The sequence below is a fragment of the Lissotriton vulgaris genome, chromosome 5, assembly GCF_964263255.1.
Source record: "Lissotriton vulgaris chromosome 5, aLisVul1.2, whole genome shotgun sequence".
Lineage (NCBI taxonomy): Eukaryota > Metazoa > Chordata > Amphibia > Caudata > Salamandridae > Lissotriton > Lissotriton vulgaris.
In genome coordinates this window covers 844754205-844772770 of record NC_141693.1, presented here as the reverse complement: position 1 = coordinate 844772770, position 18566 = coordinate 844754205, and the positions used below count along the sequence as shown (strand labels likewise).

Here is an 18566-nt window from a genome sequence, read left to right as displayed (position 1 = left end):
CAGTGAACTGCAAGCTCTCACAATTCAGGAACCCTACCTGCAAATTCATGCGAATAGAGTGGTGCTTCGCACCAACCCTAAATTCATGCCAAAGGTGGTTTCGCAGTTCCACCTTAACCAAAATATAGAACTGCCAGTTTTCTTTCCTAACCCAGACTCAGTGGCAGACAGAGCACTGCACACCTTAGGTGTCAAAAGAGCTCTCCTGTATTACATCGACAGGACAAAAGACTTATGAAAGACTAAACAACTGTTCATTGCATTCTCTCCACAACATAAAGGCAACCCTATCTCGAAGTCAGGTATAGCCAGGTGGATTGTTAAATGTATCCAGATCTGTTATCAAAAAGCTAAGCGCACATTAACAGTTCCCTCTAGAGCGCATTCCACACGCAAGCTGGGGGCTTCCATGGCTTTCCTGGGTAATATTCCTCTAGAGGACATATGTAGAGCAGCCACATGGACCACCATACATACATTTACCAAACACTACTGCGTAGATGTACACTCCAAACAGCAAGCTGCTGTAGGACAGACTGTTCTCAGAACTCTCTTTCAGACTGCTGCAGCTGGCACGGGCACCCGCCGGTAAGGAGGAAACTGCTATTTATTCTATGCACAGATATGAATTCAGCAGCCCTCATGCCTCGAACGGAATATGCTACTTACCAGTATGCATCTGTTCTTGGCATGAAGGGCTGCTGACATTCATATCGCCCGCCCTCCGCCCCGGTGCCTGTCGCAGCTGCAGCTCTCAGAAGCATTTTCAGGCATGGTCATCACTTTCAGTATTACACTCCATCTCTGCCACAATGGCGAAAAACAATCTGGGGATGGAGAGGATGCCCATGCGCACTGTAGTCCAGGGGAGGAGCCACCTATCTCGTGATACTTCGAAGACTCTTCCAGGACAACAATGTGCAATCATCCGGACCCAACACTAGGCGGCGATCTATGCACAGATATGAATGTCAGGCGCCCTTCATGCCAAGAACAGATGCATACTGGTAAGTAGCATATTCCTTCCAGAGCACCAGAAAAACAAAGGAGTATACTCACTGTATTTCCAATATTAAAAAAGGACGTATCTGTAAGACCTATCCTAGACCTCTAAACATTTACATTCAGTCGGACCATTTTCATATGGTCACACTTCAACAGGTCCTTCCACTACTGGGACTAAACGACTTCCTTGCCACTCTAGATCGCAAGGACGCCTACTTCCATATTCCCATCCACGCAGCACACAGAAAATATCTCAGATTTGTGCTAGACGAGCAGCACTACCAGTTCAAAGTGCTCCCATTCGGAGTCACGACAGCGCCATGGGATTTTACCAAATGCCTAGCAGTGGTCCATCACCACCCCCTTTTCTGAATCCTAGCAGTGGTAGCTGCACACTTAAGAAGACAACACATTCATGTCTTCCCATATCTGGACGACTGGCTCATAAAAGCCAGCTCATACAGCCAGTGTGTACAACACACTCTCGCTACCATTCAACTGCTTCACGACTTGGGATTCACAGTAAATCACACCAAGTCGCATCTACAACCCTCACATATACAACAGTATCTCGGCGCTACAATAAACACCCAGTTAACACTAGCGTATCCTTCTCCAGCAAGGATAACAAGTGTACAGACTCTTATAACAAAATTCAAGCCGCTACACTCACTACCCGCTCGAGTGTTCATGCAGCTCATAGGAATTATGGCATCTTGCATATTCATAGTTCCTCACGCAAGATTGCAAATGCGTCCACTTCAATAGTGCCTAGCACGCCAATGGAACCAGGCTTAAGGTCAACTAACAGACCTAGTGTTGGTGTACGGTCGGACTCATTATTCTCTGCAATGGTGGAACACCAAAAATCTTTCCAAAGGGCGACCGTTTCTAGGGCCAGTTCCTCAAGTAGTTTTAACAGCGGACGCATCGCTCTCCGGCTGGGGAGCTCACCTCCTGCATCACATCACGCAAGGTAGGTGGACACCGCAACAAAACCTACTCCACATCAACCACCTAGAGTTACTAGCTGTGTTTCTAGCCCTAAAAGCTTTTCAAACTCAAGTGTCAGGCAAAGCTGTCCTAGTCCGCACAGACAATATGACAGCTATGTATTACATAAACAAACAGGGAGAGACACACTCTCTGCAGCTCTCTGTTAGCACAGCAGATATGGAGATGGACTATACCACTAAAGATCTTCCTATTAGCCCAGCACGTCCCAGGAGTACAAAACACCATGGCAGATCTACTAAGTCGACAAACTCAGCAAATCCACAAATGGGAACTTCATCAACAAGTTCTTCATCCGTTCTTTCAAATGTGGGGACAACCTCTAATAGACCTTTTTGCAACCCACAAAAATGCAAAATGCCCAAAATTTGCCACCAGATATCCACACCATTGTTCAAAGGCAATGCGATATGGATAAACTGGTCAAAACTATTTGCGTACGCTTTTCCTCCTCTCCCACTAATTCCATTAGTGGTGCGCAAACTACAGCAACATTCCCTAACGCTCATCCTAATCGCTCCAACTTGGGCCAGACAACCGTGACACACCACGCTGTTGCAAATGTCTGTAGTACCACACCAAAAACTAAACTTATCTCTACGCCTATTAACGCAGAACCGTGGAGAGATCAGGCACCCGGACCCAGCTCAGCTAAAATTAGCGATCTGGATCCTGAGGTCATAGAGTTTGATTACCTCAACCTTTCCCCAGACTGTATGAACGTTATCAAAGAAGCTAGACGCCCCACCACTAGAGCATGTTACACTGCTAAGTGGAAAAGGTTTGTCATATACTGCCAAAACAACCAAATTGATCCTCTAGATGTGTCTATTCAACACATCATTGGATATTTATTGCACCTTCAAAAGTGTAACTTAGCCTACACGTCTATCAGGTTACACCTTGCAGCTATTGCAGCATACTTGCAAAATAGACAACATCTATCTCTTTTTAGAGCGCCAGCTATTAAAGCTTTCATGGAAGGACTCAAAAGAATAATTCCTCCCAGAACACCACCCGCACCAGTGTGGAATCTAATTGTAGTTCTCACAAGGTTAATGGGGCCTCCCTTCGAACCATTACATAAATGCGAATTGCAATTTCTAACCTGGAAAGTAGCTTTCCTAGTAGCCATTGCGTCTCTCAGAAGGGTTAGTGAACTACAAGCATTTACCATTCAGGAACCCTTTCTGCAAATGCATCATAACAAGGTGGTTCTTCATACAAATTCAAAATTCATTCCAAAAGTCATTTCCCCTTTTCATCTAAATCAATCTGTTGAGCTGCCCGTGTTTTTCTCGCAGCCTCAAACAGTCGCAGAAAGAGCTCTACACACTTTAGATGTCAAGAGAGCATTACTGTACTACATTTAAAGAACACAAACCTTTCGTAAGACTAAACAACTTTTTGTGTCTTTCTCACCGCCATATAAAGGCAATCCCATTTCAAAGTCGAGGGATCGCTAGGTGGATTGTTAAATGCATACAAATATGTTATCAAAAAGCTAAATGCACATTAACAATCCCACCAAAAGCCCATTCTACCAGGAAAATAGGGGCTTCAATAGCATTCTTAGGGAACATTCCCCCAGATGACCTATGCAAAGCAGCCACATGGGCTACACCGCACACATTCACAAAGCATTACTGTGTAGATGTGCAAACTAAACAACAAGCCACTGTGGCCCAGGCTGTACTAAAAACTCAGTTTCAAACCACTGCAACCGATACTGGTAGTCGCCGCTAGGTGTGGTAACTCCTTTGTAATCTATGCATAGTGTGCAATCTGCAGCTCATATACCTCGAACGGAAAATGCTACTTACCAGTATGCATCTGTTCTTGGCATGTAGAGCTGCACATGCCCACCCGCCTCCCCGGCTGCCTTTATCTGTTCCAGTATTATCTTAATTAGATACATATTACATGGACATCACTATCTCTTATATAGCTCCATCACTTCCCCAATGGCGAAAAACAATCTGGGGATGGAGCCGATGACCATGCGCAGTATCATCGAAAGGAGGAGTCACCTATCCTGTGACTTCCAAAGACTTTTCTACAAAACAAACTGCAAACATCCGGGCCCAACACTAGGTGGCAATCTATGCATAGTGTGCAACTCTGCAGCTCTACATGCCAAGAACAGATGCATACTGGTAAGTAGCATTTTCCTTATACTAACCCAAGAATCAGGGAAAATTACCCTTTGACCAAGAAGGGCAGCATGGCCATTAAAGAAGAGTTGAGTGACAAAGATTAAGTCAGGAAACAGGTAAGCCTCTATCAGAAACAGCAAACCGACGACAGTGACGATCTCCCGCTAGCTAAACACCAGCTGAACCTTCCTAATCACACCCCCAGGGACTTTCAATTATACCCTAAAACCTAAACGTCCAACCTACATATGTTTCAATATTAGCACTAACTTAGTCTCTTATTGGCTAAGAATGGGGGTGTTCTGTAACACCGCTCTCATCATGTCCAGTTCATTCAATGTCCCATTGTCTTAAACATTCAGCATAACAACAGATTCTTCCCAGGAAACAAATTTGAACACAATCATAGTAAATATTTCCTGCAGTTTATCACATGTTGCAAATATCTGTGCGTCCATTGTTTGCTTCTGCCATCTCGTGAAGGAAGTTGTTCGCTTCCACTGATATTGTAATTTCTTTTCCAAAGCTTGGCAGTTAGTCAGCACACCATGAAGGTCATTTGTCCTGCCTTTGCATTCTGTCTGCTCATTCATAGCCCATTTTTATTCCTTTAATTCTCTTGTAAAATAAACCCAAACTGGCATGCAGAAGTGTAGACCCATGCTTGCTTTTCTACAGAAAACAAACACAAACATTTATTTTTTTCATGAAATGTGATTTCATTGCTCACCATCCCAGCATCTCACTATCCCATGTACAACCTGTATTATTCCTAGCAATTATTATTATCATGCACATAAGCAGCATTATTCTTTTAATCAATGTACTTGTGGCCTAGTTTTCATGCATTAGTATACGCATTAGTTCATGCATGCGCAAAAGCATTTCCCTTATTTTCGCGTTTTTAATAATATTTTTGACAGCACTCTGTTAATGAAATGTTACTGAGGGTTCAATCCAAGCAGGTTTTATTTCCTCAAAACCCTGCTCCATCAATCCCCCCTTTGATGGCGTTTTTGAGCCATCATAAGAATACCAACAAATACAATTTGCCATTTATCTAAAATACTGTACTTCTTTCGCGTTTTATCATTCTTCCGTCTAAATCTTTCATGATCTCATAGTAATCTCCTCTCATATCCTCTAATTCTGTACCTTCTCTTTTTCTTTTTCTACCTCTACGTTTAAGATCTGACACCTTTTCCTTTCTACATTTGCATTTGCAACATTTATAAATCAAAAGAATTATTAATGTCACTACAACTACTGAAGTAATAGGTATTCATATTTTTCCTAGTAAACTATTTCCTAAAGTAGAAAAACAATTTCCCACAGAGTAAAAACTCTTACCAAGTTTCTCCCATGCACCATCAACCTTTGATTCATTCAAATCTTCATGAAGTTCTGTAATATTTTTAATACACCCCTCAAGATTTTTACTCTTATCAGGGATATAAGTACAGCATTGTTGTATTTTCAGCATGCTACAGACTCCACCCTCTTTTGCCAGTAATATATCAATGGCAAGTCGATTTTGCAAAACCATAGATCTAATTGCAACCAGTTCAGTATCAATCATCCAGAACCCACCAGCAGTATCTGTTGATAAACCATCAACCACTGTGGACAATTTTCTAATTTTATGTGAATTCAGAATGACTGTCACTGAAGGTATCAGTGCTCCAAATACCCCTATTATTTCAGAATAACTTGCTTCTCTCTTATTACCTGTTAATCCCTGTTTTTTTTCATTAACTGTATTATTCTTATCTACATGGTGCACTTTTGGAAACACTATGCCTAAATAACATCCATACCAACCTGTAGGTAACCTATAATAGGCATTCTTACCACACGCATAATAAATTCCCTGGAAAACAGGATCAGTTCCTCCTTTCAATCCCCAGCTTCCTTTTTATCAAGAAAGTATGCTCACATTCACTAGAAACAATGAAATAACTATTACGTTCAGCCTTTTCTCTAAACACCAAAGCTTTCCTCTATGTTGAAAATCTAGAGTCATGACCGCGTAAGTCTCCCCCTTTTTAGGTCTCGCCTAGCGATGCAGCGCCAGCTGCTTGCGTAAGAGAGACTTATTGTTGCCAGGTTGCTTAGCGAAGTGGGACAGGAGAGGTGCATGAGCGTGTTAATACATTGGAGACAAAGGCTGTGACCGCGCGCTTTAGAAGACATGGACGCAGCCTTGTCTGACTCCTCTCCTTACATGAAAAGGCTTGGAGCATTCACCTTTTAGACTGTATCTCACCTTGGCTGTGGCGCCCGCGTAGAGTTGTCTTAGGAATGATATAATTACCTCATCTACCTTTAAGTCTGATAAAATCTGCCATGAATTACGCAGTCGAAAGCTGCGCTTAAATCGACGAACGCTGCATATGATTTACCTCCCTTGGCCTGAATATATTTTCCATGTAAGATGGAAAAATTTAGCACCTGCTCTACGGTGCCCCGCCCCTCCCTGAACCCATATTGTACTTGACTTAATACGTTGGTATCTTCCGCCTATAGTTGGAGGCGATTCAAGATGACCCTGCCTGTGACTTTCATAAAAAAATCAAGCAGGGATTTTGGGCGATAGCAGGAAGGGTAAACCCGGTCCCCTTTTTTCAATATAGGGATAATTACCGACTCGGACCAAGTTTTGATAAAGCCCTTCTCGCTGCTGGCTTCAAGAACTCTGTTTAATAATGGGGACCAAAGATCGACCGAGTATTTAAATAAGTCGATCGGGGTGCTATCGGGACCCGGCGCTTTGCCTCCCTTACTCTGTTTTATGACTGCGACTACTTCTTCGTTACTGATTTTAATTTTAATTTGTACAAATTTTTCAAGTCCTCCTGGATTTCGGTCCCCATATCTGCTAATTTATCTGTCCCCCCAGGATTATATACATCTGAGAAGAAGTTTATCCATGGATCTTCTGTTATAGCCACCTCAATTCTTGGTCCGTCCCCGAGCTAAAAAACGGTGCCTTGACAGCTCCCCAGAAGAGTGAGCTGTCCCTCTTTTGCGAGGCTTCAAATAAATTGTTCCAGGCCTGATCTTTAATTTCCCACTTGCGTCTGTTTCTTGCTAAATTGTATTCCTTCCTGCACCTCCTGACATCATCAGGATCCCTCCTAGCACTTGGTATAGTTCTTACAGCACGGAACTGCTTGTCTGAGCCTGCATAACTAAGCATTCCGGTTTAACTGTGTAGGGTTACTGTATTGTAAGTTAAATTATCTATTTCTTATTTCTTTTTTTAGGTGAATCAATTCCAATTAGACTGTTCCTAGCAGGATATGACCCAACTCCAACAATGAGAGATGTCAACAAAAAGTTTTCAGTGAGATATTTTTTGAACTTGGTATTAGTAGATGAAGAAGATAGACGCTACTTCAAACAACAGGTATGCTGCCACACAGTATTTTATATGTGTATTTTGTTGTACGACAAAGGCAACTGCTCAACCCTAAGCATTCTTTTTAGCATATTTCGATATTCAGTTCATAAATATTTAGTTCAGGAATTAAAAGAGAACTGAGCTTACCACATTAGTGCTAGCAAATTATTGGAGATTTAGTACTTGTGGATTGCATGCAAGGCCGTGTGGGTCTGTATAGAAGGTGTAAAAGTCCTACTTTCTCTATTGTAATTAGAGTTAGACTAGGTGTGTGCATTCTCCGAAAAACAAGGTTCGAGGCATGTGGGCTGCTGAATTCACATCTTAGCATAGATCGCCGCCTAATGTTGGGTCCGGATGTTTGCAATTTGTTGTCCTGGAAGAGTCTTCGAAGTATCACAAGATAGGTGACTCCTCCCCTGGACTACAGTGCGCATGGGCATCTTCTCCATCTTCAGATTGTTTTTTTCCGCCATTGGGTTCGGATGCTATTCCTCAACTCCAACTTCGGAACCGAAACTTTTCAACTTTCTAAGGCCAAAAGGCCTTCTACCTCGACGGTATTGTACTTGTTCGGTAAACCTTTACTCGATAACACTTTCCATCTAGATCCGGTCGTCGACGCGGGCCGTTGGGCCTTTTCGACGCCACATGGGCCTGCTGCCGATGGAAAGGACCCCATTTAAAAGGTGCCCACAATGTCACTCCCAAGTTCCCACATACTGATACACATACAGTATGCAACAAGTGCCTTTCTCCTGAGCACAACGAGGAAAACTGTCCAGCTTGTGCTCAGTTCCAGTCGAATAAGACTATCCAGAACCGAAGGGCGGCTAGACAAGAGATGCAGCGGCAGGCACCGGAACCGGAGAACATTTTCGATGACGAACACAACCTCCCAGAAGCAGCAGACTCCAACCTCGAAATTGTCACCGTCGAAGACCAGTCGGACTCCGATGACCAGATCAGACTGGTGCAAACCGTGAGTACCAAGCCCCCTACCCCGCTTCCATCTCAAGACGAGGCTCCGGTCGAAGCATTGCCTAAAGGCCTTACCCGAGATAGACAAACTCCTTCAGAGACCCCGCGTCAGGCTCGGCTCCGAAGACCAAACCCAAGCCTTCTGAGACCCCGAGAACGAGCTACACTCTTCCCAAAAAGGCTGCCGAACCGAAAAAGGTTGTCGAGCCGAAGAAAATCATCGAAACAAAAAAGGTCGTCGATCCCAAGAGAATAGTCGACCCGAAAAAGGCAGTCGAGCCGAAAAAGAGTGTCGACCTCCCAAAAACAGGTAACACTAAAATTCCTGGTGACCCGAACAAGGCAGCTGCATCGACGAAAAAAACGGTTGATCCGAAAAAGGTTATCGAGCCAAAAAGTACGGTCAATCCGAAAAAAGTCGTCGAACCAAAGAAGGTCGCCAAACCAAAAAAGACGGTAAAGACGAAACACGTCGAACAAAGGAAGGTCGCCGACCCGAAAAAGGTCACCAACCCGAAAACAGCAGTCGAGCCAAATGAAGCTCCACAGCCAAAGGCCCTTGAGCCAAAGACTCATAAACAGGTGACTAAGCCAAAATCATCAGCACCAAAACCACCGACAGTTGAGAAAGAACTTTTCCACCCTGATCCAGTGGAGGAAGAACAACCTAAACTGTAAATAGACCCTAAAACGGAACGGGTAACAGTTTACCACAGGAAGAAGAGACCTTTGGACACTGACACTTCTTCCCCTGTTCCTCCAAAGAAGAAAGACTTTGCAACATCTCCCTCAAGGCCTTTCACTCCTCCTCCTTTCTTTCCTGACATGCCTTATGTACCTTACTCTCCTTCACATTATGATGAGACAGAAAACATAGGGGACGATCCTCAAGATAACTTTGTAGACCCTGAGGATCAGGATGTACAGGATAACACATGGGATGACCAAAATGACCCTTATGATACATACGACCCACAACCCATCCCTGACACCTCTACATATCCTACAAAGCCGTTGCCTACTGACGACACCATTGTCTTTAACCAACTAGTGGATAGGGCAGCTAAATATCATAATGTAGACATGCACACTGACCCAATAGAAGAGGATTTCCTCTTCGACACTTTTCCTACTTCAGAAAAAAGCGTATGCACACTTCCTATGTTAAAAGGGGTACTAAGACACGCGCCAGACATATTTAAAGATCCAGCCAGAGCGCGTGTCCTCAATCCCAGAATTGAGAAAAAGTATAAGGCAGCCCCTACAGACCCTTCTTATATTAAATCACAGTTGCCTTTAGACTCATTAGTGGTAGCAAACGCTTGAAAGCGAGCTAATTCACAGACAACAGGAGATGCTCCCCCTCGTGACCAAGAATCGAAGATACTAGAAGCCTCAGGCAAAAGAGTGGCATCCCAAGCAGCAAACACTTGGAGAATTGCAAACACACAGGCTCTATTAGCACAATACGATAGAGTACATTATGACTAGCTGGAAGGCTTACTACAACACCTCCCAGAACCATTCAAATCTAAAGCTAACGACCTAATACAGGAAGGCAAATTCATTCTGTAGTAGGGGATCTCTGTGTATAGTCATAATCTAGTGAATAGTCCGCCCATGTGCGTGGACCCCGGCAATCAAAAATAATCTCTTAAGTTGTCAAAATCATGCAGAAACTGCAAAGACACTTAAGAGAGAATTTAAAGACAAATAATGCAGCCTATATCCACAGGCTACACTGTCCAGTACTTCAACTAGAAATTCCACCAAAAATCACCACACACAGCCCAGCCTGCCAGTTTCTACCATAGAGAAACCTGCCTCCCCCAGTCCCAGACTCAGGAATGATAGAGAGGAAGGTAGGGACAGACAAGCCCCATAGGCTGCCATTATGTGGCTTAAATAGGATACTGTGCCTTTAAGAGAACTTTCCAGACTTCTCCCAGTATCCCAGAATGCATAGCAGGTCCAACTTACTTTCAGTTCTTTTTTCCGGCTCCTGCTTACAGGACCCTGGCATTGAGCTCTCCCTTTTTCAAGGGTTTATTGAATTCGTTTTTGCACTTTTTGACTTTTAAAAGTGCTGTGATTACTGCTTGGTGTTCTCTTCTCACCCTTGTGCTGTTTTTTAGGCGTTTTGGGGCTCCGAAATGCCTGGCCTTTTTGTTAAGTGCCCAGCATGTGAGAGGACGTCGAGGTCTTCATACCGACGCCGGAGGCGCAGGGACGTGCATCGGCGCTCGCCGTCGAAGGGGCACCGACGCTCGCCGTCGAGGCGACACCGTCGGTCGTCGTCGAGGCGACACCGCCGATCGTCGTCGAGGGGCTCCTCGACGTCGGGAACATCAAGACGACGACGGCGATCGACGCCGAGGGCGGACCGCCCGACGTCGAGAGGACGACGTGAGAGGTCGCGCAAGAGGGGATCGACGTCGAGGAGTCGACGTTCGACGCCGAGGATGAGAGGGTCGACGTCGAGGGGACGACGTTCGACGCCGGAGTCCAGGAAGCGCCGTTCGACGCCGGAAAAGCGTCGTTCTGCGTCCAGCAGACAGCGGTCAGCGTCGAGGAGTAGGTCTCCCTCTCCCAAACGACGCAGAGGGGGCTCTAGCCCCAGGAGTCACGCCACTTCCAGTGGACGCAAGAGGAAGAGGTCGCCTGCGGATGGGGATGGATCTCCACACCCGTCCCCTAAAGGTTCACCGGGCTCGGTGTACTCGGAAGTGTACACTCCATCTCGACCCGGGACTCCTCCTCCTCCACCCGTACCGAAGGAGGACCCTCCACCCGTGCCACCACTTCCTACGGAGGATCCTGCTCCACCTCCGGTCCCACCGCATGGGCCCGCCCCGCGGCCGGTGGTGCCTCCGCCGAGGTCCGCTTCACTGCCGTCACTGCCTGTTCCTCCCAAGGGGACCCCGAAACCGAAGCCCCGGGAGGATCCAAAGAGTCCCCGTGAGAAGCCACGGAAGACCCCTCCTCGCAAACCGAAGGAGCGCCCTAGAGCTGGCAGGTCTCGTTCTCGCTCTAGGCGCAGATCTTCCACGAGGTCGAGACACCGCCATAGGAGGCGCGAATCTCGCTCCCGCACGAGATCGTCTGGGACCAGGGACTATTCACCTACGCTGTCGGGGTCGCCGGACACCAGGGTGTCCCCGATAGATGACCTGGTTGCCTTTCAAGACGTCCTGTTGAGGGGCGCGGCGAAGCTAGGCATTACACTGACAGTGCCTACTCCGAAGACGTCCGTCATTTTCGAGACTCTACATCAGAGGCACATGTCTCGTCCCCTCCTGCCCTTGGTGCCGGGCTTGGAAGAACCGGCTATGGCGCTGTTTCTCACCACGGCTGTGACGAGAGCGGCCCCGTCCAGACTACTGAAGAAATACCGGGCTCCCGACTCGGATCCGGCCTTCTTGAGAGCAGAGCCTCCGCCTGACTCCGTCATCGTCACGGCGGCCCGCAAGCAGCACTCCACCACCCCGATCTCCACGGTTCCCCCGGACAAGGAGTCTAGGTGGATGGACTCGGCGGGGCGTAAAATCTGTGGGACTTCCGCGACATCCATGAAAGCGGCGAGTGCCACGGCTCTGTTGGGGCGTTACGACCGCTCCCTCTGGGACTCCCTCGAGCGCTTTGCGGAGCATCTACCTCGGGAGCAGCGTGAAGACTTCATGGAGGTCCTGAGTGAGGGGATGCTGGTGGCCAACCAGATAATCAGCGCGGCTGCGGACTCTTCCCTGTTGGCTGCTCACGGGTTCTGCCACGGGATCAACCAACGGCGCCACGCCTGGCTCCGGCTGACGTCCCTGAAACCGGACGCGCAGCAGAGGGTGGCCAATCTGCCGTTTTCCGGGGAGACCCTCTTCGGGAAGCACGCAGATGATGAAATGGCCCGCATGAAGGCGGAAGCCGAAACACTGACGGCGGTGGGCCTGGAAAAGCCCAAGGAAACCAAGAAGCAGTACCGCCCGTTCCAACGGCGGTTCGGAGGGCAAGGCCGAGGCCGGGGACAGGCTTCGGGGCACTCGCAGCAGCAGCAGCCGTTCCGTAAGCCGTTCCAGAAGCGGCAGAAGGGCAGAGGAGGCCAGCAGTCGGCTTCGGCGCCCAAGGGCCAGGCAGGGCCTAGGCCCTAGGAACTTACTTCCCCCGGATCCGTTACCCACTCCGGTAGGGGGAAGCATCCAACTTTTTCTGGCAGAGTGGAGAAAAATTACTCAGGACAAGTGGGTGCTGAATATTGTTTGCAATGGATACAGTCTTCGGTTCACCTGCCCTCCTCCAGCGATTCCCCCGGTCAGCTCGCAGTTTCAGCTGCGCGAGCTTCAGGCGGAGGCGGATATCCTGTTGAGGAAAAGGGCGATAGAGGACGTACCTCTGTCTCAGAGAGGAAGAGGTCTGTACTCCCGGTTCTTTCTGGTTCGCAAGAAGGACAAGAACGAGTTCAGGCCCATTCTGGATTTGCGACAGGCAAACAAGTGGATTCGCAGAGAAAAGTTCCGCATGCTGTCGTTGCACCAGATCTACCCTCAGTTGCAACAGGGAGACTGGCTTTGCGCTATAGACCTACAGGATGCTTACTTCCATGTGCCCATTGCACACAAACACAGGAAGTTCCTGCGGTTCCAAGTCGGCACCAATCACTATCAATACACAGTACTCCCATTCGGACTGAAGTCTGCGCCAAGGACATTCTCGAAGTGCATGGCGGTGGTAGCGGCACACCTGAGGAAGAACAAGGTGTTCGTCTACCCGTACTTGGACGATTGGCTGATCAAGGCATCCTCCTTCTCGGAAGCGCGAGCACACTTCCAGAAGACGTGCGTTCTCTTGAACAAGCTGGGGTTGCACATCAACATGGCCAAGTCTGTCCCGACTCCGGTCCAATGCATACAGTACTTGGGAGCCTCCATCAATACGCTGTCAGCAAGCGTGTCTCCTTCGGAAGAGCGACGGTTATCACTCCTTCGGAAGGCTCAGGCTCTTATGACGACTCCATCTACAACAGTGAGGACGGTGTCTTCTCTACTGGGATCGATGGCCTCTTGTATCTTCCTGACGCCGCACGCACGGCTGCACATGAGACCGCTGCAGGAGTGCTTGGAGGATCAGTGGGATCAGAGGAAAGGATCTTGGGACGACAAGATTCGCCTGTCGCTGCATGCTCTTCAGTCCCTGAAGTGGTGGTGTTCGGCGGAGAATCTCCTCAGAGGGGTTCCCTTTCACAAGGACATTCCCACGCAGACTGTCGTGACGGATGCGTCTCTTCTGGGATGGGGAGCGCACTCCGGGACTCTACAGATTCAAGGCACGTGGTCACCGATGGAGGCCACGTATCACATCAATTTCCTGGAACTCAGGGCTGTTCACTTGGCGCTGAAGGCCTTTCTTCCGTCCTTCCAGACCAACTCTCTGCTTGTACAGACGGACAATACCACCACGATGTATTACCTCAACAAGCAGGGGGGCTCGAGATCGCGCACTCTGTCGCAGGAGGCGCAAGCGATCTGGCACTGGCTCCTAGCCAGAGGACTGACGATAACGGCCACCCATCTACCAGGTGTGCAGAATGTTCAGGCAGACGCACTGAGCAGACTGCTTCAGGAAAACCACGAATGGGTCATAAACGACGAAGTACTAGGAGAAGTCTTCGCAAGGTGGGGAACTCCAGACGTAGATTTGTTCGCCACCGCCGAAAACAGCAAGTGCAGAGACTTCGCCTCCAGGTACTTCCAGCAAGGGACGCTGGGGAATGCGTTATGGATCGACTGGACGAACAGCTTTCTGTACGCCTTTCCTCCCATTCCCCTGATTCCGGCGGTGCTCATCAAGCTAGCCCGGTCCAGGGCTCGGATGATCCTCATCGCCCCGGAGTGGCCCAGGCAGTGGTGGTTCACGGACCTACTTCACCGGTCTCTCCTTCCTCACATCCGGTTGCCGTGCAGGCCGGACCTTCTCACGAAGTTCGGGGGACGGATGTTACACCCCAACCTCTCGTCTTTGAGTTTGGCGGCATGGCTCCTGAGATAGTGCAATATGGCCATCTGAATCTGCCCGACGATTGCATGGACATACTGAAGGAGTCCAAGAGACCTTCCACTCGGACTTCATACGCTTACAAGTGGAAGAGGTTTTGTATCTGGTGCCAGTCTAAGAACCATGATCCTACGACCTGTAAGGAAGATGTCATCCTTCCTTACCTTTTACATTTGGCGCAGTCTGGCCTTAATGTGCATTCCATTAAGGTTCATCTGGCTGCATTGACTGCCTACAGGAAATGCCCTTCACAGACTTCCTTTTTCCAGATCCCCGTGATCAAAGATTTTCTGGAAGGATTGAAGAAAGTATTCCCTCCTGTCAGGCTTCCCTCGCCTTCATGGGAATTGAATGTGGTGCTGTCCAGATTGATGAAGGAACCTTTTGAACCTATTCATAAGGCTTCGTTGCAGCACCTGTCCTGGAAGGCGGCGTTCCTCGTGGCCATTACATCGGCCCGCAGGGTGAGTGAAATTCAGGCGTTGTGTTGTAATGAACCTTATACTGTATTTCATGCTGCTAAGGTTGTTATGCGTACTCACCCTAAATTTCTTCCCAAGGTTATTTCTGACTTTCATGTCAACCAGACTATAACTTTACCTACGTTCTTTCAGAACCCTTCATCCCCAGCGGAGAGGTCTCTCCATTCTCTGGATGTTAGGAGGGTGTTGAAATTTTATCTGGATAAAACCAAAGATATCCGTAGGTCTGACCAGTTGTTTATCAATTATGGATCGGTCAGGACTGGTCTTGCGACCTCTAAGCAGTCCATCTCTAGGTGGATTGTGTCCTGCATACAATTGTGTTATCAGAAAGCTAATAAGACCTTAGGAGGTAAGCCTAAGGCTCATTCCACCAGGGGCAAAGCTGCCACGACGGCTCTGCTCCGTAACGTGCCGATTGCTGAAATCTGCAAGGCAGCCACTTGGAAGTCGGTTCATACCTTTGCTAAGCATTACTGCCTGGACACTGACGCCAGGGCAGACGCTCAGGTTGGACAGGCTTCGCTGCGGAATTTGTTCGCACAATAGTGGCATTATGTACTTATTCTCCACCACCGCTTAGTTGTGGGGATGGGCTTGCCATTCTATTCACTAGATTATGACTATACACAGAGATCCCCTACTACAGAAGGAGTAGTTTCTGTCCTGTAACTCCAGTTCTGTAGTAGGGGTATCTCTGTTATAGTCATAAGCGCCCTCCCTCCTCCCTGGTGGAGAATTCTTCATGTGAACAATGCTGCAGGTCTGGCGTTTTATACGCCTTCAAAAAGAACTGAAAGTAAGTTGGACCTGCTATGCATTCTGGGATACTGGGAGAAGTCTGGAAAGTTCTCTTAAAGGCACAGTATCCTATTTAAGCCACATAATGGCAGCCTATGGGGCTTGTCTGTCCCTACCTTCCTCTCTATCATTCCTGAGTCTGGGACTGGGGGAGGCAGGTTTCTCTATGGTAGAAACTGGCAGGCTGGGCTGTGTGTGGTGATTTTTGGTGGAATTTCTAGTTGAAGTACTGGACAGTGTAGCCTGTGGATATAGGCTGCATTATTTGTCTTTAAATTCTCTCTTAAGTGTCTTTGCAGTTTCTGCATGATTTTGACAACTTAAGAGATTATTTTTGATTGCCGGGGTCCACGCACATGGGCGGGACTATTCACTAGATTATGACTATAACAGAGATACCCCTACTACAGAACTGGAGTTACAGGACAGAAACTACTCCTAACAAATGCTTCCATTAAATGTGCACTTGACGCAGCTGACACAGCAGCTAGGTCTATTAACACTAGTGTGTTACTACGCCGGCATGCGTGGCTACGCATTTCCGGATTTAAAAATTAAGTGCAGTCAACCATCCTCAACCAGCCAGTTAACCAAGACTTTCTGTATGGCCCTGCAGTAGATACCATCTTGGAGAAGATGAAAAAGGATACTGATACTGCTAAGTTAATGGGCGCACTTCGGTTCCAACAATCCAGAAGTTCCTTTCGTCGCTCCTCCTTTCGAGGCTCAGGTAGAGGTAACACATCACAAACTTCCTCTACATTCAAAAGTAATACCCAGAGCACCTTTAATAAAGGCTCCAACAGAGGAGGTTATAGAGGCAATAATAACAAGGGCAGAGGACGTGGTGGCAACAACACCAGAGCCTCCACCGCCACCAAACAGTGACTTGCTCACACTCCCTCCAGACCACTCAACACCGGTCGGAGGCAGACTAACCCAATTCCCACAAACAGGTGGGTGAGACAAATTATCCAGTATGGTTATTGCCTGGAACTCACTTCAACTCCACCCAACATACCACCCAAACACCGTCCTATGCCCAAGGAACACGTCATGCTGTTACAACAAGAGGTAACATTCATGCTAGAAAAGGGAGCCATAGAGCCAGTCCCTTTTCAACACCAAGGGACAGGAGTATACTCCCTATACTTCCTTATTCCCAAAAAGGACGGGTCCCTCAGACCAATATTGGACCTCAGACCTCTGAACCAATACATACACTCAGAGCATTTCCATATGATCACTCTTCAACAATTACTCCTGTTACTCCAACAAGCCGACTTCCTCGCTAAATTAGATCTCAAGGATGCATACTTTCACATACCTATACATCCAGCTCACAGGAAATACCTCAGGTTCACAATAGGTCAACACTATAAATTCAAAGTTCTCCCCTTCAGGGTAACTACAGCACCAAGGGTTTTCACAAAATGCCTAGCAGTAGTAGCAGCAAACCTAAGAAGGCAACACATCCATGTGTTCCCCTACCTGGACGATTGGCTCATAAAAGCCAACTCAGACGCAGTGTGCAAACCACACATCCCAAACAATTCAGTTGCTGCACAGTCTGGGTTTTTCCATAAATTACTCCAAATCACATCTGCAGCCCTCCCACATACAACAATATCTGGGAGCAACAATAGATACCTCTGTGGCAAAAGCATATCCAAATCCAGCCAGGATAGCCAACATGCAGTCTCTAATTCGAAGATTTCCCCCACAACACTCCTTGCCAGCTCGAGTGTTCATGCAGCTGATAGGCATGATGGCCTTCTGCATATTCATTGTCCCTCATGCCCGACTTCAAATGCGTCCATTGCAAGAATGCCTAGCACGACAGAGGAACCAAGCTCAAGGACAACTAAAAGACCTAGTGTTGGTAGACAGTCGCACTTCCAACTCTCTGCAGTGGTGGAACCCACAAAACCTTTCCAGGGGGCGACTGTTCCAAGAGCCAGTTCCACAGGTAGTGCTAACAGCGGACGCATCACTGACAGGTTGGGGAGCCCACCTACTTCAATACACAGTCCATGGGCTCTGGACAGTCAAGCAGAAGACACTGCATATAAACCACTTAGAGATGTTAGCAGTATTTCTAGCGATGAAAGCCTTCCAGAAATACTTGTACAACAAGGCTGTATTAATCCGGACGGACAACATGACAGCCATGTACTACATACAGAAACAGGGAGGGACACACTCTACGCAGCTATCACACCTAGCACAGAGCATATGGAGGTGGGCAATTCCAAAAAACATCTTTCTCCTGGCAGAACATCTCCCAGGAATAGACAATCAGATCGCAGATCTACTAAGCAGACACAGCCAAAAGATACACAAATGGGAGATTCACCCTCAAGTCCTCCAACCATTCTTCAAAAAGTGGGGGCATTCAGAGATAGATCTGTTTGCCACAAACGAAAACTCAAAATGCCAGTCCTTTGCCGCCAGGTTCCCACACCCATTGCCACAGGGCAATGCGATATGGATGAACTGGTCAGGCAGATTTGCGTACGCTTTTCCGCCAACTTCACTGTTTCCATTAGTGGCACGCAAACTAAACCAACAGTCCCTCACAATGATCCTAGTTGCTCCCACATGGGCAAGACAGCCATGGTACACGACACTCCTAGAACTCTGTTTCCCTCACCAAAGGCTGCGCCTATCGCCATAGCTGTTAAC

The 18566-nt window shown here is 47.6% G+C and overlaps 1 protein-coding gene across 2 annotated transcripts in view; it reads left to right on the top strand.

Annotated features, from left to right (window-relative positions):
* VPS26A (VPS26 retromer complex component A) overlaps positions 1-18566 on the top strand; it is a 352216-nt gene that overhangs the window by 232017 nt on the left and 101633 nt on the right. Inside the window, exon 8 of one of the 2 annotated variants that reach the window (XM_086922394.1) lies at positions 7442-7584. The exons of the other annotated variant lie outside the window; for it this stretch is intronic. Within the exon in view, the coding sequence (XP_086778520.1) occupies positions 7442-7584 (143 nt within the window). The remainder of the gene's footprint in view (positions 1-7441; positions 7585-18566) is intronic. 2 annotated transcript variants of the gene reach the window in all.